Source organism: Canis lupus, chromosome 11 (assembly GCF_048164855.1).
Source record: "Canis lupus baileyi chromosome 11, mCanLup2.hap1, whole genome shotgun sequence".
NCBI classification, from domain to species: Eukaryota; Metazoa; Chordata; class Mammalia; order Carnivora; family Canidae; genus Canis; species Canis lupus.
The window spans coordinates 66,161,860-66,187,630 of NC_132848.1; the positions used below are offsets into that span (position 1 = coordinate 66,161,860).

Consider the following 25,771-nt stretch of genomic DNA (forward strand, 5'->3'; position numbering starts at 1 on the left):
TACTTTTCTTTGCCCTGCTTGTGACACTATAAAACATTTCTCCTTTTCCAGCTTTAGAGAGGGCAATGGTGTGACCCAATAATGTGCAAGCAGCAAAGAGACACCTCCCTTCTGAATTCAGGCCTCCATCATCTTCATCATTATTATATCATCATCATCATCATATTATTATTATTATTATTATTATTATTATTATTATTATTATTTTGCATGAGAGCGCAAGAGCCTTGCTGAGGACCAAGTTCCAGGTGTGGCCACAGCTCTAGCCACCCCACTGACAGTGGGCAGGGCAGTTTTCTAGACCATGTAGCAATGGTACACACGCCTTTTCTGAACAGATTTGCATACATGATCTGGGAAGAAGCGCCCTGTCCTTCTTCCTCAACCTAGAAATATTAGCTGCTCTTTAACATAAGGCTTCTGGGACCCTTAGAGCTCTTTTATGCCTTTTAATATAACCACCCCTCTTTGTTCTAGATACATTTCATCATATCAAATTTTCAAATAACCAGTAGAGTTCTGTCTCCTGACTAAACTCAGACTACTGTAAAGGGTTATTCACCGAACAGCTTTTCTGTATGTTTAAAAATGCTGGGGGAAGGGGAAAGCAAGAAGGCATATTTTAAAAGACTGGCAGGTTGTTAAAGCTGGCTGATGGACTGAGAAAATTACACTACTGTCTCCTCGTTTAAGTTTTAAATTTTCTCTAATACTTTTTAAAAAGGGGAGGAAAAGAAAGGCTTCATAATGGCCAAAGCTTTTAGAAAGAGGCTGGTGGAATGTATTTTTAAAAGGCAAAAACAGAGGATAAGATTCTAATTAAGGAAAAAGCACATATAACATGAAGGCAGAAAACCAAAGGACATGTTTTAGGAACAGCAAGTAGGTTGGCTAACATATAAGACGTAAAATGAAAATAAATGTGTTTGGTGAGATTTTTTTTTCCTCCCTTTCACTTCAGCATGTTAATTCTTTGCATCCAATTGCTTTTTTGGCCTATTCTCCTGTCCCTGCTCTACCCACACTTCCATATACTGTCCAAGGACTAGCTCTTCCCACTCTTTCTCACCTCTTATAAGCTATAAATTGATCCACTGCAGTCTTTTTGTATCTTAATTTCTTCAAACATGGGCATAATTATATGTCTTTGGACACATTTACAACAAAATATAGACACGTCTGTGCTTATACAGTATTTTTTTTATGTTTAAAGCCATTAGCAGTAACATAAACAAGTTTCCATAATATCTAGTTAGTAGAGGATAAGTAAAAGCATTAGTTGATTTTTTTATTATTTAAAAACTCATGTGACATTCTTTTTATAATTACAAAATGTATCTATATACACAAGAGTGAGTGTATGTGCATGTGTGTCAACATACATAACATACATCCCTGGGAAGGAACTGGAAATACTCTTTGCTAAACTGAGTGGGGAGTACAGTTGAACAAATAATAAAATGAATATCTAATATTTTCTCCACCCACCTATACATTTAAAGCACCCTTGGGCAAGTATTCAGTGACGTGTTCTTTCGTCTTCATTGAAATGACAACTGTGGTGAAATCTGATTTACAAAAAGCATGTCTGTTTAATCCAAAGTTAAAATATTAAAAATCATAAAACCAGCTAGATACTAATAGGAAGAACTTAGAAAAGAGATAAAGAATACAAACATATCCAAACAAAACATGTGACAATCCATTAAAAGCACATAAGAACATGGACTTGTTGTATACATTAAAGTATACAGATACCCTTCCCCTAAAGTCAGGAACACAGCAGGGATATCCACTACCACCACTGCGGTTCAACATAGTACTAGCCTCAATAATCAGACTAAATAAATAAATAAAAGGCATCCGAATTGGCAAAGAAGAAGTCAAGCTCTCACTCTTTGCAGATGACATGATACTCCATGTGGAAAACCCGAAAGACCCCACCCCAAAATTGCTAGAACTCATACAGGAATTCAGCAAAGGGGCAAGATATAAAATCAATGCACAGAAGTCAGTTGCATTTCTATACACTAACAATGGGACAGAAGAAAGAGAAATTAAGGAGTTGACCCCAGGGGATCCCTGGGTGGCTCAGCGGTTTAGCGCCTGCCTTCGGCCCAGGGAGTAATCCTGGAGTCCCAGAATCGAGTCTCACATCAGGCTTCCTGCATGGAGCCTGCTTCTCCCTCTGCCTGTGTCTCTGCCTCGCTCTATCGTGAATAAATAAATATAATCTTAAAAAATAAAAAAATGAAGTGTTGACTTTTAATATTAAAAAAAAAAGTTAAAAAAAACAAAAAAGGTGGATGCTTGGGTGACTCAGTGGTTTAACACCTGCCTTTGACCCAGGGTATTATCCTGGAGTCCCGGGAACGAGTCCCACATCAGGATCCCTACATGGAGCCTGCTTCTCCCTCTGCCTGTGTCTCTGCCTGTCTCTCTCTCTCTACCATGAATAAATAAAATATTTTTTAAAAAGTTAAAAAAAAAAAAAAGGAGTTAACCCCATTTACAATTGCACCAAAAACTGTAAGGTACCTAAGAATAAACCTAACCAAAAAGATAAAGAATCTGAAAACTCAGAAAACTATAGAACACTCATGAAAGAAATTGTGGGAGACAAAAAGAAATGGAAAAACGCTCCATGGTCATGGATTGGAGGAACAAATATTGTTACAATGTCTATGCTACCTAGGGCAATCTACATACACAATGCAATTCCTATCAAAACACCATCAATATTTTTCACAGAGCTGGAACAAATAATCCTAAAATTTGAATGGAATCAGAAAAGACCCTGAATAGCCAAAGGAATGTTGAAAAAAAGAAAAAAAAAAAAAAAAAAAAAAAAACCAAAGCAGGCAGCATCACAATTTTGGACTTCAAGTTATATTACAAAGCTGTAATGATCAAGACAGTATGGGCACAAAAACAGATACATAGATCAATGAAACAGAATACAGAACCCAGAAATGGATCCTCAACCCTATGGTCAACTAATCTTCAACAAAGCAGGAAATGATATCCAACAGAAAAAAGACAATCTCTTCAACAAACGGTGTTGGGAAAAATGGAAGCCACATGCAGAAGGATGAGACTGGACCATTTTCTTACACCATACACAAAAACAGACTCAAAATGGATGAAAGGCCTAAATATGAGACAAGTATCCATCAAAATCCTAGAGGAGAACACCTGCAACAACCTCTGTGACCTCGGCCACAGGAACTTCTTGTGAGACACTTCTCCAAAGGCAAGGGAAACAAAGGCAAAAATGAATTATTGGGACTTTATCAAGATGAAAAGTTTTTGTACAGCAAAGGAAACAGCTGACAAAACCAAAATACAACAGACAGAAAAGGAAAAGATAGTTGCAACTGTCTTATCAGATAAAGGGTTAGTATACAAAATCTATAAAGAACTTAAAATTCAACACCCAAAGAATAAATAATCCAGTCAAGAAATGGGCAGAAGACATGAACAGACATTTCTCCAAAGACATACAAATGGCCAACAGACACATGAAAAAATGCTCAACATCACTTCACATCAGGGAAATACAAATCAAAACCACAATGAGATACCACCTGACACCTGTCAGAATTGCTAAAATTAACAAGTCAGAAAATGACAGATGTTGGCAAGGATGTGGGGAAAAGGGGAGCCCTCTTACACTACTGGTGGTAATGCAAGCTGATGTGGCCACTTTGGAAAACAGTATAGAAGTTCCTCAAAAAGCTGAAAATAGAGCTACCCTACAGCCCAGCAATTGCACTACTGGGTATCTATTCTAAAGATACAAATGTAGTGATCTGAAGGGGCACTTGAACCCCAATGTTTGTAACAGCAATGTCCACATAGCCAAACTATGGAAAGAGCCCAAGTGTCCATCTACAGATGGGAGAAAGATGTGAGATATATAAAAATACACACACACACAACAGAATACTACTCAACCCATCAAGAAAGAAAGAAAGAAAAGAAAAGAAAAGAAAAGAAAAGAAAAGAAAAGAAAAGAAAAGAAAAGAAAAGAAAAGAAACCTTGCCATTTGCAACAACATGGATGGAACTAGAGGGTATGATGCTAAGTGAAGTCATTCAGAGAAAGACAATTATCATATGAATTTCACTCAAAGGTGGAATTTAAGAAACAAAACAGAAGACTATAGGGGAAGGGAGGGAAAAATAAAACAAGACAAAATCAGAGAGAGAGACAAACCACAAGAGACTCTTAATCATAGGAAACAAACTGAGCTTTGCTGGAGAGGAAGGGAGCGTGGGGATGAGGTACCTGGGTGATGGACATTAAGGAGAGCACATGACATAATGAGTACTGGGTATTAAGTAAGACTGATGAATCACTGAGCTCCACCACTGGAACTAATAATACATTATATGTTAACTAACTGAATTTAAAATTTTTAAAAGTACACAGATACCCCAGCTAGGCTCCTTTCTCTCCTAACCCCCATTATTGGTAAGGTCTGAAGCTGCCATTCTATTTCAAGCTTCTACATGTGTCCTATCCTCTTCCATCTGTTTAGAACGTGGCAGCAACACAGGTATTCCAAAACAGTAGAGAGCAGCAGACAGATGTCATGTGGTACCACCCAGGCAATGACCTCTGCTTTCTCAACCCTTCCTGGGCTCACTGATGCTAAGTCTGGTTCAAGATCCAGGATAATGCAATGTCTGAAAACATTTTTTTTTTTCAAAAAGACACATCAAGACTGCTGAAGTCAGTTCTTCCCAAATTCAAAGGCAATGGTCAAGACTAGAATTGGGTTACTTTCTTGCCTCTGACAGTACTCTTCCTGTGTAGTCAGGTATCACAAGCGGCTATGCACTCCATGGTAGGCCCAGGGGCAAAAGAATGCCCCCACAAAGATACATTGCAGCTGGCCTGTTGTGGGGGGATGCCTTGCTTTCACTAAGTTCTAGCAGCTGTGCAAAATAACTTTCTGTGATAATGAAAATGTTTGATATTTTGGTCCCATGTGGTTATCAAACACTTGAAATATAGGTAGCATGACTGAGGAACTGGATTTTTAATATTATTTTTATTTAATTTTAATTAAATTTAATAGCCATATGATTCATAGCTACAGTCTTGGGTAAACAGTTCTAGAGCCTTAGTTTAAAAAAAGAAAAAATCAGGAACTTAAAGCACATAGGGTTGCAAATCGTCTTACTGCCAACTCATGACCCTACCTCTGACACTGCAGATGTGGTCCTACCTCTAACCTAAGCTGCCTGGCAAAAACATCCAGTTGCCTTCATTCAGGCAGCACCTCCTCTGCGAAGCCCTGGTACCCCAGAGTTACTCTTTATTACTACTTTATTACTACTACTACTTCATTACTATTAGCCAGGTCACACCATGTTGTCATTATGGGCTTCTGGGGGCTCTAAAAAGGCAGCAATCGTGTCATATTAAATCTCTGAATTCCCATGACCTAATAGGGTGCCACATCTTCAGACTCTTGCCCTACATTTTCCTGGCCGATTTATTAAGACACTTTTCTTTTTTCTTTTTTTTTTTAAAGATTTTATTTATTTATTCATGAGAGACAAAGAGAGAGAGGCAGAGACACAGGCAGAGGGAGAAGCAGGCTCCATGTCGGGAGCCCGATGCAGGACTCGATCCCAGGACTCCAGGATCACGCCCTGAGCGGAAGTCGGGCACTAAAACATTGAGCCACCCAGGGATCCCCCTTAAGCCAGTTTTTATCTAACCCATCGCACCTCTTTACTACTCTATCGTTTGAAATCTCATAATCCCATCCACAACGAATGAACATCTTAGAACTGGAGAAAACCCGGGTCATTTCATCTATATCAAAGGGCGTGTGGGCGCTTTACCTCTGTATACAATTGTTCAGTAGAAAACACCATAAAACAGTGAAGATGGTGCATTCAGAAAATCAGGCGGGAAATAACCAGGAAGTAGTCAGACGTGGAATACGGAATTCAGGGCAAGACACACATTTGGGAGTTTTCTGACATAGAAGTAACCGTGCACTTGACATTTATGACCGTGCAACTCGAGACTTGTATCGCTTAGGGATTAAGCGTAGACAGAACAAAGGCACTCCAATGTTAAGGAGTCAGAGGTTAAAAAATAATAATAATAAAAATAAAATAAAAATGTGCAAAGGAAGACTGAAAAGGGGCAACCGGTGACATAAGAGGAAAATCAGGAAAGTATGTGAAAAACAAGTGAATAAAGTGATTCAAGGAAGGCAGAATCTCTCGGTTATGTCAAATGTTGATAAAGCAGGGCAGCCCGGGTGGCTCAGTGATTGAGCATGTGCCTTCGGCTCAGGTCGTGACCCTGGGGTTCCCGGATCGAGTCCGACGTCGGGCTCCCTGCGTGGAGCCTGCTTCTCCCTCTGCCTGTGTCTCTGCCTCTGCGTGTGTGTGTGTCTCAGGAATAAATAAATAAAATCTTTAAAAATGGGAAGCAAGGTGTTCTCCTCTTTCCCGCCATAGCGAACCCTCCAAAAAACGAAGAGGGTGAAGCCTGCACGGTTAACACCTGGCGCTCATTTACCGGCGACAGAAGCAACGCCCCTGACACAGCTCCCTGCGCTCGGCCTCTCAACGGAGACGCTCTTCCACGCCTTCCTTTCAACACGCGCGTCCCGCCGGGCTCCGGGGCGCACACCGCCACCCGTGGGCGGCATCAACTTTAAACCAAACACCTCTGAAGCTGTTCTCCAGCTCAGATTCCGCCTGAAAACGCCTGGCGTCACCTACCCAGCGGCCCCGCTTTACTTCGGAGATGCAGGCGTGGGCGTCACCGAAGGGTCGGGACGTTCCTCCACGGCAGCCAGCTCCGGAGCGCGTCCAGGGCGTCAACGTTCACGGAGGACTTGGAGAAGAAGTTAAGATGCGTGAGCTGTGAGGAGCCAGCCCAGGACGGCAAAGGGCTCGTTTTCCACAAGGCAAGCGCTCGCTCACGGCTCTTTTTTTTTTTTTTTTTTTGTGGAAACTTTGAAAGAGCTGCATCTTCCTGAAGAGAGGGGGGCGCGGGCTTCGGGGGGGCGCTACCCTGCAGAACGCTGCTGCCCTGACCGCGCCGACAGGGACCGGCGAGCTTGCGGGCACCCGGCCGGCAGGGCAGCCCCCGCCGCACCGCCGCGCTCGGGACCCGAAGCCTCACAGAGAACCCCCCGCCCGCCGCCCCCCTGCCCGAGCTCACCTGCCTTGGAAGCCGCGGAAGGGCGCGCAGCCCGGCCGCCTCCGAGGGGCGTCCCCGCGAGCCGCCCAGCTCCGCCCCGGACACTACTCAGAGCGGAGGGTCCCCCCGGCAACTAGGGAAGGACGACCCGGCAGGACCCGGCAGGACCCGGCAGGCCGCGGCGCGCGCGCGCTCCGCCTCGTCGCCCGCCGAGCGGCGACCGCCACCGGTCCCTCAGGTAGTCCCCGGCCGCCCGCGCGCTCTCCCGCCGCGTCGCTTAGCAACTTGCGAAGCCTTCCAGTCTCCGCGACGCGTCACTCCCGCCCGCCCCTCCAGGGCGTGACTGGTTTTTTAAAAAAGACTCTGTTTCCGGGTCGAGCCGATTGTACGCAGCGGAAGGTCTCTTCACCTCCCACGTTTAGCCTCAGGGGAGAGAGAAGTCTCTCCGGCGTGCGAGGGGGCGAGGTAGCTAAAGGGTCCCTATCTCCTCCCTCCCTCCCTCGGGTCCCTCTCGCCCCCCCCCCCCCCCCAATTACTGGGCGCCAACAGGCGGGTCCTGCGGCCTGAGCACGCGTCTCCGCTCTTCGCCGTCCTCCAATCACAGCAGCCCACCCTCAGGGACTACTTTGCCATCGGCGGAGAGCGCAGGGAGAAGGGCGTGAGGCGACCCTGTGACGTCGGGAAGTGTAGTTCAACACTGAAGGAGAGGCGCTGGAGGGGGCGCTAGAATCCGGGCAGCGTAAACTACAGTTCCCAGAGGGCGCTGCGGCGGGGAGCCGAGCATTTTCCCATCCAACAGCGCTCGCCCTCCCCGAGCCAGTTCCGCAGTAAAGGTGACCCGGCTCCGTGAGGCTCGTTTTGCAGGTGCTGAAATTGTTCGCGCACTTCTTAATCATGGTGAGTGCGGGCTCCTGCATCCTGCCTCCCGCCTCCCCCCACCCCACCCCCGACCTTCGCGCCCTTGTGTGGGGTTTCTTGCGCTTAAAGGACTTTTCGGGGCGGGGGGCGGTCGTGCGAAGCACTGTCCTTCGAGCCCTTTGGAAAGCCTCGACTCCGCTTTTGGGGACTGTCGCAGTGACCTAGTAATTGGGAAGGGGTTGGTTTCCACCTGGGGGGGGGGGGGGAGTGGGAGAGGGGGCTCTTACGGGGACTTGAAAGAAATTTGTCCTTGGAGAGGCTTGATCTCAGTCCTGCTGCGTGGCGTGCGGGCAGAGCAAGCCGCGGGTTTTCTCCAAAGCCAGATCAGATACTCGGTTGGATAAGGACGATGGTAAGGTTCGATAATGGGGAGGCGGGGGAGGTCGTAAGCTCTTTTTCTTTCTTGAGCCCACAGTGTTTTTCGGGGCTTTTCTCACCAAGCCCTTGAAAGCAGAGGGCCCCCCGCAGTTGTAACGATTGTGCTTACCAGGTACTCCGGATTGCGATCGCCGTTTTGCAGAGATGTGTTTCCGCCATATCTGATTGCACAAAGTGTTATTTAAAACCTGTTCATTGATCTCCTCTGGTAATGTCGGGACGAGTGGCAGTGATGGCATCGCCAGCCAAGTAACTGGTGCAGATATTTTTTGCTGGTCTGTAGGTGATGAATTCTAAGGCCCCTACTGTTAATGTTACACAGTGTGACCGTCTTGTCGAGGTCCGGATGCCCACATCAGCGTGTCTTGTCTCTGATGAAAGGGGGCGGGGGTGGTGGCGAGGGGCCTCTGACGTTTGAATAATCTGCTTGCTGCGTGAAGGTGACTTTTGACATCCAATAATAAATCATAAATGTCTTTTCGAATCTGTATTTATAGTTGAAGTCATTCTTACTCCGTTATCTCAAAAATACTGAAATAGCTGGGAATTGTGGGGAAATAATTTGGATGAATTGGAAATTTTCCAGAATCTGAAAAGACATAATTTCCAGGCAAGGAGATTAATGCCTCCTCTCTCTTTATAAGGGAGCAGTGGGGGACAGCTACTAATTCTCAGTAAATGTTAAACCTCGGTTTCCTGCTTACAATTAGTCTTTAAATGATGGCTTTGGTTGTCTGTGATTTAATGATCTTAGCAAAGAATGTGGGGGTACTTATCAGAGAACCTCAGATTTTATCATTTTAGACCTGGATGGGACCTTTTTGAAGATCATTTTGATAAATCTTCCCCACTTCGAATCTTAAGATTGAGTTTATTGAAACCCAAAAAGAATGATTTGCTCAAGGTCATATAACTGTTTGCTCCCAAGAGCCTTCCAGCTCACTCTTACTGTATTGTGCCATACAATTACCACATCATTTTGAAAATTTATTTTCAGTAGCTGAGGTTCAGGAGGAAGATACAAGTTCATATTCCAAATACAAACTGAAGTATTTTATCAGTATTTATATAACCCAATAGCTTGACTCCCTGCAATTCAGAATATGGAATTCTCGAATTAGAAGGGAATTTGGGGATTATTTACTCTAATTTGAAAAGGTAGCCTGGGGAGGTTAAATGATTTTCCCAAGGTCACAGGGAGAATCCTGGGTCCCCATTCGTACATTTTTTTGCTACGCAGTAGATATAACAGGCCTCACTCCTGGAAGGTCACTCGGGCACCAGATAACACAGAGATGTCCCTAAGAAAGAACACTGCCTGCAGTTTACCGAAACTGACAGCACTCTCAGGTGACTCGGAATCTCCTTGCCTCCTCAGGAGATCACGTGAGCAATCACTCGGTTTTAAGAGCCATCTTTTGTAAGATGTTCAAAGCAGTTTTGTTTTTTTTTTGTTTTTTGTTTGTTTTAAAGAGGGAATAAGGAGGGACAGCAAGGATTAACTTTATGAAGAAATCTGAATGATTCGATATGAAGGAATCTGAATGAATGTTTTTTATATTACAGAAATATATGTAAATTAGAAGGTAAAAAGGAATGCCTGGGTCTTTCTATAGAATAACAGAAGGAACGCTTAGAGTCAAGCTTTATAACTGAGCCTGGAGCACATGCGCAAAGCAGTCAGTCTGCGGGAAGGTCATTAGAGCCCTGCCAAGAGCAAAGACATTCCTTCTCTGGATCTTGGCAGACTGCCCGGATATCTAAGCAAAGAATAGCAACCTGTCTTCACACTGTAACATTGTAGAAAGTCAGCAGGAATCTCCCACCCTCCTGCTTTTCAACTGCAATGTTGCAAAGAGAAAAAAAAAAAAAACCAAATAGGTACATCCCTTCCCACTCATACTCAAACATTCGGACATTGACTAGGCTTCATACCATTCTTGAAAGATAGAATTGCCTATATGTGAAAATCTGTTCTTAGACTTGGAAGAAAGAAACTGCTGAGATGGAAGGAGCAGCTGTTCATAGTTGGCCACAACCGCTTCACCAAGGACTGTGATACTGGGAGCGCATTTTCTTAGCAACTAAAACTAATGCCTAAGATTGGCTACAATATTATGCTCTAACCACCTACCTGTAAGTTTTACACATAGTGCTACTCCCCTGCCCCATCATTTCTTATCCTGGCTTGCTTTACACTGAGGTAGCGTGTGTTTACATTTTCCTTATCTAACCCTTCTATTCATTCAACAGATACTTGTTGAACACTATATGGGAATGCAGATTTGAGCCCGAGGCCGACTGCCCTCACAGCAAGGGGGGGGGGGGGTTAGTCTAGAAGAGAGTAACAGACATGTAAGTAGAAAACCACAGGTTATAAGAATCCTTAGAGGAAAATTTTACAGTGACAGAGACCCATAATTATAGTATTTGCTACGTACTGTTCTTAAGGCTTTGTATGTTAACTCTTTCAATCCCTACAACTACCCCATTTGTTAGGTTGCTGCTATCATTATCTCCATTTTACTGTGGGGAAACTGAATGCAGAGAGGATAAGTAACTTGTCAGAAACACACAGTTGTAAAGTTAGGATTTGAACCCAGAACATCTGGCTCTAGAGGCTGTCTCTTTACTACACTGCCACTTCTAGCCCCCTCTTTTAGAAAATTGGGTTATCCTCTTGTTTCCTGTATGTGGTTCACTCATGGGTTCTCTGGCCAGGTGCATAATAGAGTTTCAGTTGGGAAAGGTTTAATGAATGAACTGAGATAACAGTATATCAGTTGATTTATAAGACTATATTATTAAAGCTAGTGACATAGTTTTTGCTAATGATAGCTGGAATTATTGTGGTCGCTAAGCTTCCAACCTTCTCAGTGCAAGTATGTATGAATAAAATATCTCAGTTTTCTTAAAGCATGTTAGGTTTGCTTCCAAACAATCCTTTTATGTTTCCAAATTTGGGGTAGTAATTTTACAAGATCCAGCTATTCCTTCAGCAAGTATTTGAGCTCCAACTACGTGCCAGGCACTGTTGTAGGCAGTTAGAATACAACAGTATATAAAATCGACAAAGCCCCTGTCCTTAAGGAGCTTGCATTCTAAAGAGAAAGGAGGAATAATTTTTTCCTCCATTCCCTTCTCCTCACCTATTCTACTTCAAGGTAAGGAGGGAAAACGACAGTTAAAACATGTAAAGGCCAAATGATTACAAATAACCACATATGATGAGTTTTAGTGTTCTCTATAAACCTAAAGTCTATTTGGAAACCTAAGAATGTACTGTAAAAAAAAAAAAAAAAAAGGATTTATTTGGGGAATTACCGTATTTTGTCTTTTTAGGGTTATGAGGTCTAGGGGAAAAGCTGGTGAAAATGAGGAAGAGACTCAGAAGGTCAGGGAATAACACTCCATAGTTTTCTGCTTTTTCCCACTCACACCCTGGTCACATCTGTGAGGAAGAAGTGCATACGTCGTCTGCTACGTACAGATTCCTTTCTCTTACAGCAGTTGACACTTCTTTCCTGAGATTTTTTTTTTCCTGAGATTTTTTTTCCCTTTAATTTCTATGGGTACCAATTTGCTAAAGGCTGCTGACCATTAGAGATTAGAGTTAGAAGGTCATATGACAAAGTGTCCTTCCATCCCAAAAACATGACTCACCTGGAAGAGGGAATTCTAAATATAAAGTCAAAGGCTTCTGTCCCCATTCATTTCAGTGGACCACTTCTCTCTTGCAAGTAACAATAGAGGTGATTCAGTGAAAGTCCATTTACACAATATTGTCAAGGAAGGGAACAATTCACCCTGGTTGAATTTTTCCATCTAATGTATCCCTTAAGTTTCCAAACATTTTTGTTCATCTCTTTTTAATAAATATTTCTATCTTTTTAATTCTCTGAGCTTTTTTTTTGATGACTTGGGATCATCACTTTGAATATTAATTTTTATTTTTGTCCATATGTCTGTCTTTGTTCAGGATCTGTTGAGGTCTATGAGGCAACTTCTCTCTACTATAACAATTATGCTCTATGAGGCAACTTCTCTCAACTATAACAATTATGCTCTTTGTATTTCTCCTTCCTCTCTTTTAAAATTAATTTTCCCGAGACGCCTGGGTGGCTCAACAGTTGAGCATCTGCCTTCCGCTCAGGGCATGATCCCGGTCTGGGGATCTAGTCCCGCATCGGGCTTCCTGCATGGAGCTTGCTTCTCTCTCTGCCTATTATTTGCCTCTCTCTATGCCTCTCATGAATAAATAAATAAATAAAATCTTTAAAAAAAGTTAATTTTCCTGTGGAATCGGGTTGTCAGCTGTCACTATATTTTGCCGTGGTTATATAATATTAAAATTTATTATAATCCAGTATTCTCTTGTTTCCCTTTCTCCTTAAATAAAAGATAAAGACTTATGTTTCTTCATTCAAGTAGTCCAGTTGAATCATGATTAGTTTTATTAAAACTTTCTGACTCATTGTAAATGGAAAATTTTAACACTGTCACTCCTCTTCCTGGTGTAAAGGATTCTATTGAGCAGATGGGGAGTGGGGGGATTTGCATAAGAGGATTTATAAGGTTCTAGTGGCTGCCAGGGTTTCTATCACCATATAAGGCACAGCAACATTGTTAGGCCTATTTCAGTGGCAAAATAGCCTTAAAAAAGATGGATAAGATTTTGTAAGTAAATCTAGGGTAACAGTGAGAGTTAAATAACACTGTATAAATATGTAACCAAAGGACACATGTTCCAGAAGTTGCTCAGCTGATTTGTGCATGTTCTTTTGCTGGTACAAGTCTGGAATAAGTTTGTCTCCTACTAAGCCAAATGTGAAGAGACTTTAAAATCTTACATTAACTTTTAATTTTAAAGTATGTAGTTATTATAGAAAAATCCTAGATATGTTTAGGGTGAAATAGCATTTTTAAATAAGGTGTTAATTAATGGGTCTCTTTCATTACAGTCTGAACCAATCAGAGTCCTCGTGACTGGAGCAGCTGGTCAAATTGCATATTCACTGCTGTACAGTATTGGAAATGGATCTGTCTTTGGTAAAGACCAGGTAGGGGAACTATCTATGTACCTCAAGTCCAAATAAGAATATTATCAGTAAACCCTGTATTAAGTTTTGACGAAATGTTTAAATGATAAGGAATGGGTCATCCCAGTAAATGTACTGGGCACGCTGCTATGAATGAAGCTGGGATCTTATTTCAGTGTACCCTTCCAAGCATTGAAAATGCTTTGCAAATCAACTATTCCGCACACGGTACTTAGTTGACTTGGTACAGCCAGGAGCTATCAGTCACTAGAAGGTTTTCACTAGTAACCATGACTATTAGGGAGAGTCATGTGGGAGAGACAGTTTCTGAATTAGCGCTTCCTTGTTGATAAATGGTCTTTATACCCAAAATAGGCAGATTTGCTTTCCGGTTTAAGAGGCACTCCCTATTCCAGCAGGTCTGATCACACTAAAATCCTTTCTATGGGCAGCCCCGGTGGCTCAGCGGCTTAGTGCCACCTTCAGTCTGGGGTGTGATCCTGGAGACCTGGGATCCAGTCCCACGTTGTGCTCCCTGCATGGAGCCTGCTTCTCCCTCTGCCTGTGTCTCTGCCTCTCTCTGTCTCTGTCTGTCATGAACAAATAAATAAAGTCTTTTAAATAAATAAATAAATAAATCCTTTCTAAAGTATCCATTTATTCCTTCTCTTCACCCATAGATCTCAAGATCTTCCTTCATGCTAGATACTGCTTAGCTTTCCATGAACTAAAATTAGATTTATAGCTGTGAACAAGAGTAAGCTATGGCTGGGGTGCCTGAGTGGTGCAGTTGGTTGAGCGTCTCTTGGTTTCAGCTCAGGTCATGAGATCAAGCCCCTTATTGGGCTCTGAGCTCAGAGTGATGCCTGCTTGAGCTTCTCTCCACCCCCACCAACCGCCTCTGAGCATGGGTGCATGCACATGTGTTTTCACACACTCTCTCTTTCTCAAATAAATAAAATCTTTTTTAAAAAGTAAGCGATGGCATGTCACTTCATTTTTTTCTATGTATACTCCTTTAAAATGCAATAATGGTGAATCCTCTTCCTTTGTCTATTAGCAAACTCTTGTTGGTTTTATAGCATTCCTTTTTCAGAAAGTGGCATAATGTTAGATACCTGACCTAAAATAATTATAACTAATTAATGGCAATTTTACACAAATACACACCAAATAAAAACCTTCCAAGAGGCCTTTTTATGACCAAATGACTTAACCTATGCTGATAGATGCTGTCCTTGCTATTTAATTTGGCAGCCTATAATTCTTGTGCTGTTGGATATCACTCCCATGATGGGTGTCCTAGATGGTGTCCTAATGGAACTACAAGACTGTGCCCTTCCCCTCCTGAAAGGTGAGTTTGGGGGGGTGGAGGATAAAAGGATTCTATAGTATTTTATGTCTTTCAAAAAACAGGTTTAGATTTTTAACTAGCCTCTCAATGAGTATTTCATAAAAGTATTTTGTTTTTTGTTTTTTGTTTTTTTTGAACTACAACTATTTGGTAAGACATATATGAAGAATAAAGGGTAAAAGCAAGAAATAGTGTTGGTTAAAAGACTATTGCTTTTTCTCCAACATGCTTCTACCTAATTTACCTTACTAATTGAGCATAATGTTGCACAAGTGTTATACACCTGAGATTGTCTACACTGTTGTTATTTAAAATCTGTTTAAACAGTAATAGTAGTGCCTAAATTGTGCAGCTCTAGATGATGTCTTCCATAGCCATATGTTGCCCCGAGGCTGAAAATTGTGTGGTCCCTCACATATAGTCTGGGTTAGCCCACAGCCTGTCATCAGATTGAGATATAGTACAAATTGTCTTAATCATATGCTGCATATTTGAAAAAAAAACCCTGAGAGTTCTGCTAAGAGCCTTTAAGAATCATTGAACTATTATACAAATGTAAGACAGTCTTAAGTTTGATTGAAAGTCTCATTAAAATGTTAGGTCAACTTGTAAACTAATTTGAGTATTTTTCTTTCAGTATACCTTCATTATGACCGTTTTCTTTTAATAAGGATTAATTATTAACACTACTCTCCTAAGTTTGCACAGATCAAAATATATACATACCCAACTGAAACCATGCTCAAAGGGGCGCCTAGGTGATGCAGTCGGTTAAGTGTCCAATTCTTGGTTCCAGTTTTGGGTCGTGGTCTCTAGCTCTCTGAGCTCTGTGTCCAGTTCTGTGCTCAGCTGGGAGTCTGCTTGAGATTCTCTCTCCCTCCCTCCTCTGCCCCTCCCCCACGTGCATATGCGCACACACCCACACACTCACTTTCTTCCTAAAATAGTAGGGGAATAAATTTTTAAAAAGAAATAAACAAACCATGCTCAGCATTCATATGTCTGTTCAGTAAATATTTACTAGAAGGGGTACTCTGTTGTCTGAATCATGGAGTTGCAAAGTTATGTAAGAATGCATTACCCTGCCAAGCTATTCTGCTGGCTCTTGCTCCTCACCCTCTTGTTTCTTTTTTAAAACTGAAGCATAGTTGACAGCACATCTCACTCTGTTTCCAAATCAAGTTTGCTGCATTGTTGCATTTTTATTCCTTTCTCTGCTGAGTTCCTCTGCTCTCTCTAATGGGTCCAGGTTATAGTCCACTTGTCCTCGGTCAGCTGTGAATATGACAAGGAGGGAAGATTCTGCAAATAAGGATGCATGGTTGGGAAGAAGAAGATTACCCCCCATCAACTGGTAATTTTTGGAGACCAGTTGGGGGCTTTACAGCAGCCTTATGCGACACAAGTTGACCCCTAAAAACTTGCTGATGACAATGCTGAATCCCTGTTGTTTTAGTCCATTTGGGCTACTATAACAAAACTACCATAGGCTGAATGGCTTATAAACAACAAAAATTCAATTCTCATTGTTCTAGAGATTGGGCAATCCAAGATTAAGGTACCAGCTTAGTCCCATTCTGGTGAGAAGCCATTTCCTGGTTCATAGACGACCATCTTCTTCCTGTATCCTCAAAAGGCGGAAGGGGTGAAGAAGCCCTCTGAGACCTCCTTGATAAGGGCACTAATCTCACTCATGAGGGCTCCACCTTCATGACCTAATTGTCTTCCACAGGCCCTTTTAATACCACCACACTGGGGTTTAGGTTTCAACATAAATTTTGTAAGGGGCACAGACATTCATTCTGTAGCACTGGTCATAGCCTTTTTAATACTGTCAATAAAGGAGGGTGATAGTATACATTCTTTGATTAAAGAATTAGCAGTTTATGTTTATTGGACTGGCACAGTAGAATAATGGTTGACCTCTGGACCAGCCTGGGCTGCAATTACAGGTTTGCTGATTTTTGATGGCAGCTAATTAATCTCTTTAAACCTCTTTGTTCTTCATACATAAAATATTAAGATTAAATTTGATACAACAAAATCCGTAGTGTTATTCCTGGCACAAAACTCCTCGGTAAACATTATTTTGAATTTGTGATTGATATCTTAGACCTTAAAGTAATTACAACTTGAAGGTTAGGTAAATTAGTTTCTTTCATGTTATCTGTAGTAATTAGTGTGAATAACAAATGCTGCACAGAGTTGAAAGTTATCATGTTATACTTTGTACCGTATCTGATCATAAAAAAAAAAGCTGTAGAGTTTTCAAACTTGAAATAATTACTGAAATAGGAAAAGCAAAATGAATGTAATTTACATTTCTGCTTATATTATATTTATTGATTATATTGTTTTTCCTTTCTTAGGCCCCTAAAACTTTTATCATTGTGATATATAAAAGTAAACATTTGCTACAAAATGAAAAAATTACTGAGTAGATTTAGTGTGAAAAAGAAAACCTCAGGGGCTCTTGGGTGGTTCAGTCAGTTAAGCATCTGCCTTTAGCTCAGGTCATGATCTCAGGGTCCTGGGATCGACCCCCCACAATGGTCTCCCTGCTCAGCTGGCTTCCCCCACCCCCTCTGCCTGCCTTTCCCCCTGCTTGTACTCTCTCTCTCTCTCTCTCTCTCTGGCAAATAAATAAAATCTTAAAAAATAAATAAAAGAAAATCTCAGACTTTGGTGTTTCAGTAGCTCTGAATGTTTATCGCCATGTTCACAGATGTCATCGCAACAGATAAAGAGGATGTTGCCTTCAAAGACCTGGATGTGGCCATTCTTGTGGGCTCCATGCCAAGAAGGGATGGCATGGAAAGGAAGGATTTACTCAAAGCAAATGTGAAAATCTTCAAATGCCAGGGTGCAGCCTTGGAGAAATATGCCAAGAAGTCAGTTAAGGTGACCAATACCCTATTTTCTGCGGTTTTCATTATTAGCATTTGAAACTTCTTCTTTGATCATTTAAATAAAGACACAATTATTTGCTTTTATTTTTACCCCCAATTCTGTGGAAGATAGAGTCTTGCTTGATAAGCTTCCCTTTTCAGGGGTTTTTTCCCATACACAATAGAAATCTTTATTTAGAGGTGCTCAAAAATATTTTGCCCGTTACTGTGATACAGAAATTTAATACTAACTTACAGACCTGTAGAGAAGACAGGAACCTTCTGGTGCCTTTTAGTTGTGTGGGAATATTTGTTCAGACATTAGGATTTGTGTGTGCGGTAGAGAGAGATGGCTGTGAGCTGCATTCTCAGCAGTGAGAGGGGGTAGCTTCTGAAATGCTCAGATTTTCTCAATCCAGAAGAATTTTGATATGCTTGTCTCTTGAGGATTTGAGTTGGTATAACTTCCTCTTCTGTCTCTTTGCTGAAGCTACTTACTTCTAAATCTTACAATAAGGCCTCCTTTTTCCAATTAAATAGCAGTTAACTAGGACTTAGTTGTCAGCAAAAAGGCTTGCTGGTTAGAGGTTTTATTAATTTCAGTAGACTTGTTCTTCCCAATCCTGACTTTTTGTAATATTTGTAATATGCTTAGAGCTTGTCATAAGTTTGACATTATTTCACAGTAAGTTTTTAGTTTTATTAAAGCATTTAAAACTTGAAAGAAAAAGTACATGTGTGCATTTTCCTATACTATATTATAATGCAGTGTACCTATACCTTCCAACTTAAAAAAACAAGTGGCCTGAAGTGTTTTCTACTAAGGATTGATTGAATAGGTGTGGAATGGATAGGACCTGATAATCTGTATTTTAGGAAATCCCCAGTTAATTCTTAGGATTAGGCAAGTTAAAGAACTCTTTTCATTAATAAAGAAATCATTGTCCTGAACTGCTCAACTAGCATTCCTTTCTTGGACTACTTTTAGAAGAAAGAAAATTTTATGAATGAATTGATCTCTCAGAGCCTTAAATTACTTGGTGTGTGTGTATGTGGTAAATAGACAAATACTGTCTCTGGACCCAAAATAAAATAGACCTGCGCCTTCCATCTTGGACACTGCCACCTGGAAAGCAACTTCTATACATGTTGGTAGCTTTATTAAAGACATGTTCAGTAAACACACCAGACACTAACAATGGGGTAGAAATACTCTAGAAACTACAGTGGTAACTATATATATATACTTAGCTCATAAAAGCTTGATACAAAGGCTACATGGTACACATTTATATCAGTCATATTCTAAGATAGTTTAGTTCATCAGTATATGGTCTGTAACTCTCTTGTGCCTCCCATAAATCCTAGGTTATCGTGGTGGGAAATCCAGCCAATACCAACTGCCTGACTGCCTCCAAGTCGGCACCGTCCATCCCCAAGGAGAACTTCAGTTGCTTGACTCGTTTGGATCACAACCGAGCCAAAGCTCAGGTAGAAAAATACCTTTTAAAATCTTGAATGTTCAACTTTAAAACCTTTTTATCTTACCTTTAAAGTAGCTGAATCTTAAACTTACTTTTTTGTTTTTCTTTAGGAGGAGGCTATTCTAATTTGTTAGGGAGTCTTTAAATCTAGTCTCTTAAGGAGGCTGAAATTATACTTAATTTTCTCAACTATATTTCATTTGCTAAGTATACCAAAATACTGTTTCTAATGTCTTCTTACAGGGGTTAAAAAAATAAGTCATTCAGAGTGCCTGGGTGGCTTAGTCATTAAGTGTCCAACTCTTGATTTTAGCTCCAGTCTTGATCTCAGGATCATGAGTTCAAGCCCTGCCTTGGGTTCCATGCTGGGCATAGAGCCTACTTTTTATTTTTTTTTTCAAAGATTTTATTTATTTATTCATGAGAGACACAGAGAGAATGGCAGAGACACAGGCAGAGGGAGAAGCAGGCTCCATGCAGGGAGCCCGATGTGGGACTCGATCCTGGGACTCCAGGATCATGCCTTGGGCCAAGGCATAGCTCAACCGCTGAGCCACCCAGGCATCTCCAGAGCCTACTTTTTAAAAATAAATCAGGTATTATAGATAATTAATAGGACAAAACATAGTTTGTTTATGTCGGATATGTAGAACATTATAAAAAGAATGATTTGAGCTTTTTGTGTGGTACTGCTTCCTTTTTTCCTATTGCTAAGCCGTCAGATTCAGATTTTATACTGTTAATTTTATATTTAATTTTATTTCTCTACCTTTTTAATATTCTATTTCCATGAAACTTTCTACTTTTCATTACTTAGCAACGAAATTTTACTTGTTCTCAAGTTCACTTACCACTTGGAGTTATAGATGAATATGCCAAGGGGTCAGTGACCAGGGTATTAACAGTAGCTTTTTGAAAATTGAAACACCATGGCCAATCAATCATCTGATGCCTGTCACATAGTAAAACTCAATAAAGGTTGGCTGCTCTTTGCAGTAATGATTTTTATTAGTAGTGTTATTATTAAGAGGGTTATGACTAAGAGCTGAGAAGAACCACACCTCATATGTCTCCTTGAATATTCAGGTTACTTAGAAGGTCATCGGATAAAACAAGCTTAAACTGCAAATATTTCCTGAGGGGCTTTAGGCTATGAACTGGATCTTTTTCCTTAGTTTTAAGCAGAGTCTAGTGAGTGGAAGGATGGGGGTTAGTTTGAATGAGTGGAGGTAGGAGGTTTTGGTGCAACAAAAAAGTTGAGGCCTTGGTAGAGGCAGGCACTGGAAAATTCTGCTTTCAGAGGTACTACTAAGTGACACTTTGTCCCAGTGCCTGAAACAGTTTTCCCTGTAGAGCCAAAAGTCTGAATGAGCAAAGAGAAAAGCAGTCTTGTTAGACTTTAACTTTTGGTGCATGTTCCAGTATGTCAGTCTGGCACGGTGAGAGCTTTTAGGAAGTTTTTGAAAAGGCAGTTTCTTCCTCCTGTAGAAGTTGTTCATCCAGTGAGAAAAATAACAAACTCAAAGACTAATTTCTTACATGAATGTTGCTAGTCTTAACAGAATTTATTTTGGAAATCAAGGACCTAGCTACCTAGTGACTATTAATCACCTACAGAACTGCCCTGTGTATTTGTAAACCAGAGCTGCATATGTGTGTTGACAGGGTATTTGGGCAGTAAAACTATTTAGCTGGTATGCAGTGGGGGGAGACACAGAAAATTACTAGAGCTGGAGATTTAGTCCAAAACTGTTGAACAGATCTACATGACAACAAGAAAGGTCTAAGGGAACAAGGAGGTGCAGTCCTGGATATGTGTTAATTTAGATTTGCTCTGACAGGAATGAAATTCAGAAACCACATCTGCAAAGTATTGGGCTTTGCTGTCCAGACAGAAGTGGATTGGCTAAAGAAAAGAGGAAGTAGGCAGCAGGACAAAGGAAGTAAAGGAGCTTCCTGTATGGACTAGAGGCCCAGAGGCAGTCTGTCTTCACCATACTTTGGAGTGCAGCAGTTGGGGCTGACATTCAGCAGTGATGGGTTCTAAGTTCTTGGTAATAGACATCTTGGTATAGGTTAGCAGATTGAATTTAAGGTAAAAAAAAAAAAAAAAAAGACCCCTTGAGTTACTTGCCTCAGGTAAATTTTCCTTTATCTCAGATACCAGCTAAGTAGAAGTAAGGTCAGTTCTTGTTGAATCCTTGAAGGTCATGGCACACACAGAAAATGGTACCCCATTGCACAGCACACCAGCAAGGTGCTGTGCTCAACCACCAAGGAGATCAGTAGCTGGATTCTCTGGAAACCAACTATCCAACTACCCTGTAAAGACTGATTAGTACTTAATATTCCAAAAACTTCCAGAACTCCAGATAAAGCAGGATTTAAATGAGTTATTTTAAATGTCAAAAACAGAATTTTAAGTAAATTTTTAAAAATCATGTAACTGTTTTAGTATTTAAGAAACAAGTCTCAACTTAAAGAGTCATAGTGTCGGGCACCTGGGGAACTCATTTGGTTAAGCACTGTCTTCAGCTCAGGTCATGATCTCAAGATCCTGGGATCGAGCCCCGTTGTTGGGCTCCCTGCTCAGCAGGGAGTCTGCTTGTCCCTTCACGCTCTGCACACGCACCCATCCCCAACTCACGCCTATGCGTGAGTTTCTCAAATAAAATCTAAAAAAGGAGAGTCCTAGTGAAAGTAAACACCATTTGATTCTTACTTGACTGAATAAATCAGTGTAAAGATGACTCAAGTCATTACAGACATTTTAGGTATTGGCCTTTTTCATCAGTATCCTTTTTGTTTGGTTGCTTGCTTGCTTTGGTTTTAACTTTTTATTTTAGAGTAATTATAGACTCCAAAGAAGTTACAAAAACATTACTGAAAATCCCACATCCCCACCACTCATTTCCCCCAGGTGTAGCATCTTCCGTAACTCTAGAGCATTTTCAAAACTAGGAAATTGACTAAATTACACACAGCACTGTTACTAGACCCACTCAGATCTCTGCAGTTTTTACATTCATTTTTTTGTATTTCTTTAATCACATATATAGATTACTGTGTTCACCACAGTCGAGCTACAGAATTGTTCCATCACCCGTAAGAGAGCCTGCCTCATTATAGTTACATGCTTCCTCTCCATTGCTAAGCCCTGACAACCGTGTATCTATTCTTCATCTCAGTGAATTTTGTCATTTTGAGAACGTCACAAAAATAGAATCATGTAGTGAGTATGTGACCTTTTGAGCCTGGCTTTTTTCACTGTTTAATGCCTTTAGTACCCATCCAAGTTTATTCCTTTTTATTGTTTCTCCACTTTCTCCTATTTATTTATTTATTTCATTTTATGGAGGTACCACAGTTTAACCATTCTTGAAGGACTTTGGCATTGTTTCCAATTTGGAGCTATCCTTATTGAGGGTGTTGGGTTTTTTTTGTTTGTTTGTTTGTTTAATTATCAGAGTATGGGGATACCTGGGTGGCTCAGCGGTTGGGCGTCTACCTTTGGCTCAGTTCATGATCCCCCATCTAGGGATCAAGTCCCACATCGGGCTCCTTGTAGGGAGCCTGCTTCTCCCTCTACCTATGTCTCTGCCTCTCACTGTGCATCTCATGAATAAATAAATAAAATCTTTTAAAAAAAAATTGTCAGGGTTTGTTCCCTTTGTTACATAGAACTTTGATGCAGTGCTAATTTATATATTGGTATATAATAAAAATTTCACCTAAATATGGAGAAATCCCCATATTCTAACCTTACTGTTCAGAAGTGCTACAGAGTCTCCAAGTATTAACAACAAAACAAAGGTCACATTTATATATTCAATCCATATTAACCTCTTTCTTGATGTTTTAGGTTTGATGAACCCACTATACTATTAGTTAATCATAAATTCTGTTAAGCTTTAGGAAATCACCAGGCAATAACGTTTTTTTAATTTTTACAAATCAATATAACTCTTGTGTGTTCTGTTGAAGTTTCAGAGGGTTTTTATCTTAAGGATATTTGTCAGACAGGCACAATTTGAAATAAAAAGTATTTTTCTAAGTTATCTATTTGTTTCCTATTTAACTAGATTGCTCTTAAACTTGGTGTGACTTCTGATGATGTAAAGAATGTCATTATCTGGGGAAACCATTCCTCAACTCAGTATCCAGATGTCAGCCATGCCAAGGTGAAACTGCAAGGAAAGGAAGTTGGTGTTTATGATGCTCTGAAAGATGAAAGCTGGCTCAAGGGAGAGTTCATCACAGTAAGAAAAACCCCTCTTAACAGCCAAGCATAAAGAACTCTTGAGAGACACACCACATTGCTGACCTGATTGTCCATTTGGTGGCGTGGTTCTCAAGGAGAACAAGCCTTTCACAGTTGCTCTGATGACTACGTACAAAGCCAGTCATGATCCAGTCTGCTCTGATCTGTTATGCGGCGGACAAGATTGTGGGGGAATAAACTAAAGTTCCTTCTCATCATCCAGTTAATCTTCATAAAGAGATCCATTTATTTGTGGGGAGTGTGGTAAACTTTCTGCATGGATTTGTAGTTCTCTTTTCTCAAAAAGATTGGAGCTATAACTGGAATAGGTTGGTAAGGCCCACGCTGGGTAGTTGTTAGGATTTTGGGTGGGAAGACATTAAAACTGTGGTTGCAAAAAAAAAAAAAAAAAAAAAACTGTGGTTGCAGTCTTTCACCCCAGGATTAGCTTGGAAGTGATGAAAATTCTGTTCTCATGATCAAGTAATGCTGTCTCTGCCTGTCCCCACCCAGACCGTGCAGCAGCGTGGCGCTGCTGTCATCAAGGCTCGAAAGCTGTCCAGCGCGATGTCTGCTGCAAAAGCCATCTGTGACCATGTCAGAGACATCTGGTTTGGAACCCCAGAGGTGAGGACTCCATGATTTGCACAGGCCTCTGATGTTGTGATGTGAAAAGAACATAACCTTACAGTCAGGCAGGTTAGATCTATAGCCCATATCAGCTGCCTACAAGCTGAATAATCTTGGGAAAATTACTTAACCATTCTCAACTATTTGGTTATCTTTTACATGGCATTTACCTCACAGGGTTGTATGAAATCATACTGGAAAACGCCTAGCCCACCTGATGGGCGTGACTTTTTTTCTTAAAACTTATATTGAGCCATAGCTTCCTCATTTACAAAATGAGGATTATTTTCTCTGGCCTGCTTCACACATGGGTTGGAAGAGTGGAATGAAATAATACCCATGAAAGTGCCTGGTGATGCTTCCTTATACAATATTGAAGTTACGCACACACTAAGAAAGCATCACCTGGTTTCGTTTTGTTAATTCGTGTGTCGTTCAGTTGTGTGAACTAATCCCTAAGCACCATGAGGATGTAAAACGTTTATTATTTTCAGGGAGAATTTGTGTCCATGGGCATTATCTCCGATGGCAACCCCTACGGTGTTCCTGATGATCTGCTGTACTCATTCCCTGTTACAATCAAGGTAGGGTATTTTGGAGTTATTTCCCTCTGTCCCATTCTGAGAAAATAGTTGTATATTTTTATTAATACTGGTATAATTCAGTCTAGAAAGTTGTTCCTTTACTAAATTAGACGTTTTCCTCAACTTTAAGATTGTACAAAACACCACTTCAGGTTACTAAAAGATGGAAATTAATCTGGAAAGCACGATTCAACTCTTGCCACTACACGCCCTGTGTCATTATGCCTCTGCTATAGGACATCTACCAATAATATCTTAACTTTTATTAGAACCATACTAAAGTCTTTTTTTTAACATTTGCTAATTAAGTCCTCGTTTAAAGATTTCTTTTTTCTAGATTCCGTGAGTTTTAAATTCAAGTGTTGAACCTTTATCAGAATCATTTGTTCATTCAGACCCGGGCTTTGATTTGCTTCTCCAGAATCAGCCTTTAAAAATAGATACTCCAAAAAAAAATAAAAATAGAAATAAAAAATAAAAACAGATACTCCACTAGCTTTAAGTTCAGTCTGCGTTGTCTCTTGCTATAAGATCAGCCCCAGTTTCATTGTTAAGTTTTTTTTTTTTTAATTTGCAATTCTTTTCAAACAGAATAAAACCTGGAAGATTGTTGAAGGTCTCACTATTAATGATTTCTCCCGTGAGAAGATGGATCTAACTGCAAAGGAACTGGCGGAAGAAAAAGAAACTGCCTTTGAGTTTCTTTCTTCTGCCTGACTAGCCCATCATTTTGATGTTACTAAAGGCTCCAAAGCTGAAGAATCTAAATGTCGTCTTTGACTCTAGTACCAAATGACAATATTGCTGTACTTAAATTCCTTGTGAAAAACAACGTTTGAAAGATTATGTGCTTCTTGGTATAAATTTGTGACAGTTTATCATGCTGTTAGTGCTGCATTCTAAATAAAATATATATTCAAATGAAGATGACTCAGGCTCTAATTTCCAGCTAACATTTCATTTTTTTTTTTTAAGATTTTATTTATTTATTCATGAGAGGCACAGGGAGAGAGAGAGGCAGAGACATAGGCAGAGGGAGAAGCAGGCTCCAT

At 40.7% G+C, this 25,771-nt stretch overlaps 3 protein-coding genes and 1 long non-coding RNA gene across 8 annotated transcripts in view; 3 read left to right on the top strand and 1 right to left on the bottom strand.

Moving 5' to 3' along the window:
- Positions 1-8,826, bottom strand: part of WDPCP (WD repeat containing planar cell polarity effector) — a 429,099-nt gene extending 420,273 nt beyond the window's left edge. For 2 of the 4 annotated variants that reach the window (XM_072768566.1, XM_072768568.1), the window contains exon 1: positions 7,205-7,684. The gene's annotated coding sequence lies outside the window, so the exon portion shown is untranslated. Of the gene's footprint in view, positions 1-6,759; positions 6,875-7,204; positions 7,685-8,588 lie in introns of those variants that run through there. The other 2 variants (XM_072768569.1, XM_072768570.1) reach the window with 2 other exon arrangements.
- On the top strand, positions 6,785-7,923 carry LOC140642214 (uncharacterized). Its single transcript, XM_072842675.1, has 3 exons — positions 6,785-6,903; positions 7,006-7,648; positions 7,788-7,923. The coding sequence occupies exons 1-3, from the start codon at positions 6,785-6,787 to the stop codon at positions 7,908-7,910; spliced, it is 885 nt and encodes a 294-aa protein (XP_072698776.1). The 3' UTR covers positions 7,911-7,923.
- MDH1 (malate dehydrogenase 1) lies at positions 7,554-25,644 on the top strand. Of its 2 annotated transcripts, none has more exons than XM_072768579.1 (9): positions 7,554-8,080; positions 13,441-13,539; positions 14,776-14,872; positions 17,598-17,773; positions 19,129-19,251; positions 23,327-23,503; positions 24,019-24,132; positions 24,630-24,719; positions 25,311-25,644. In XM_072768579.1, the coding sequence occupies exons 1-9, from the start codon at positions 8,078-8,080 to the stop codon at positions 25,434-25,436; spliced, it is 1,005 nt and encodes a 334-aa protein (XP_072624680.1). In that variant the 5' UTR covers positions 7,554-8,077; the 3' UTR covers positions 25,437-25,644. The 2 variants fall into 2 exon arrangements, with proteins under 2 accessions (XP_072624680.1, XP_072624681.1); XM_072768580.1 differs by having other exon boundaries at positions 8,074-8,453.
- LOC140600346 (uncharacterized) lies at positions 8,460-12,751 on the top strand. The gene is made up of 2 exons (XR_012003613.1): positions 8,460-9,865; positions 10,046-12,751. It is a non-coding gene; the product is annotated as an uncharacterized lncRNA (long non-coding RNA).
- Positions 25,645-25,771: the final 127 nt, after the last annotated feature.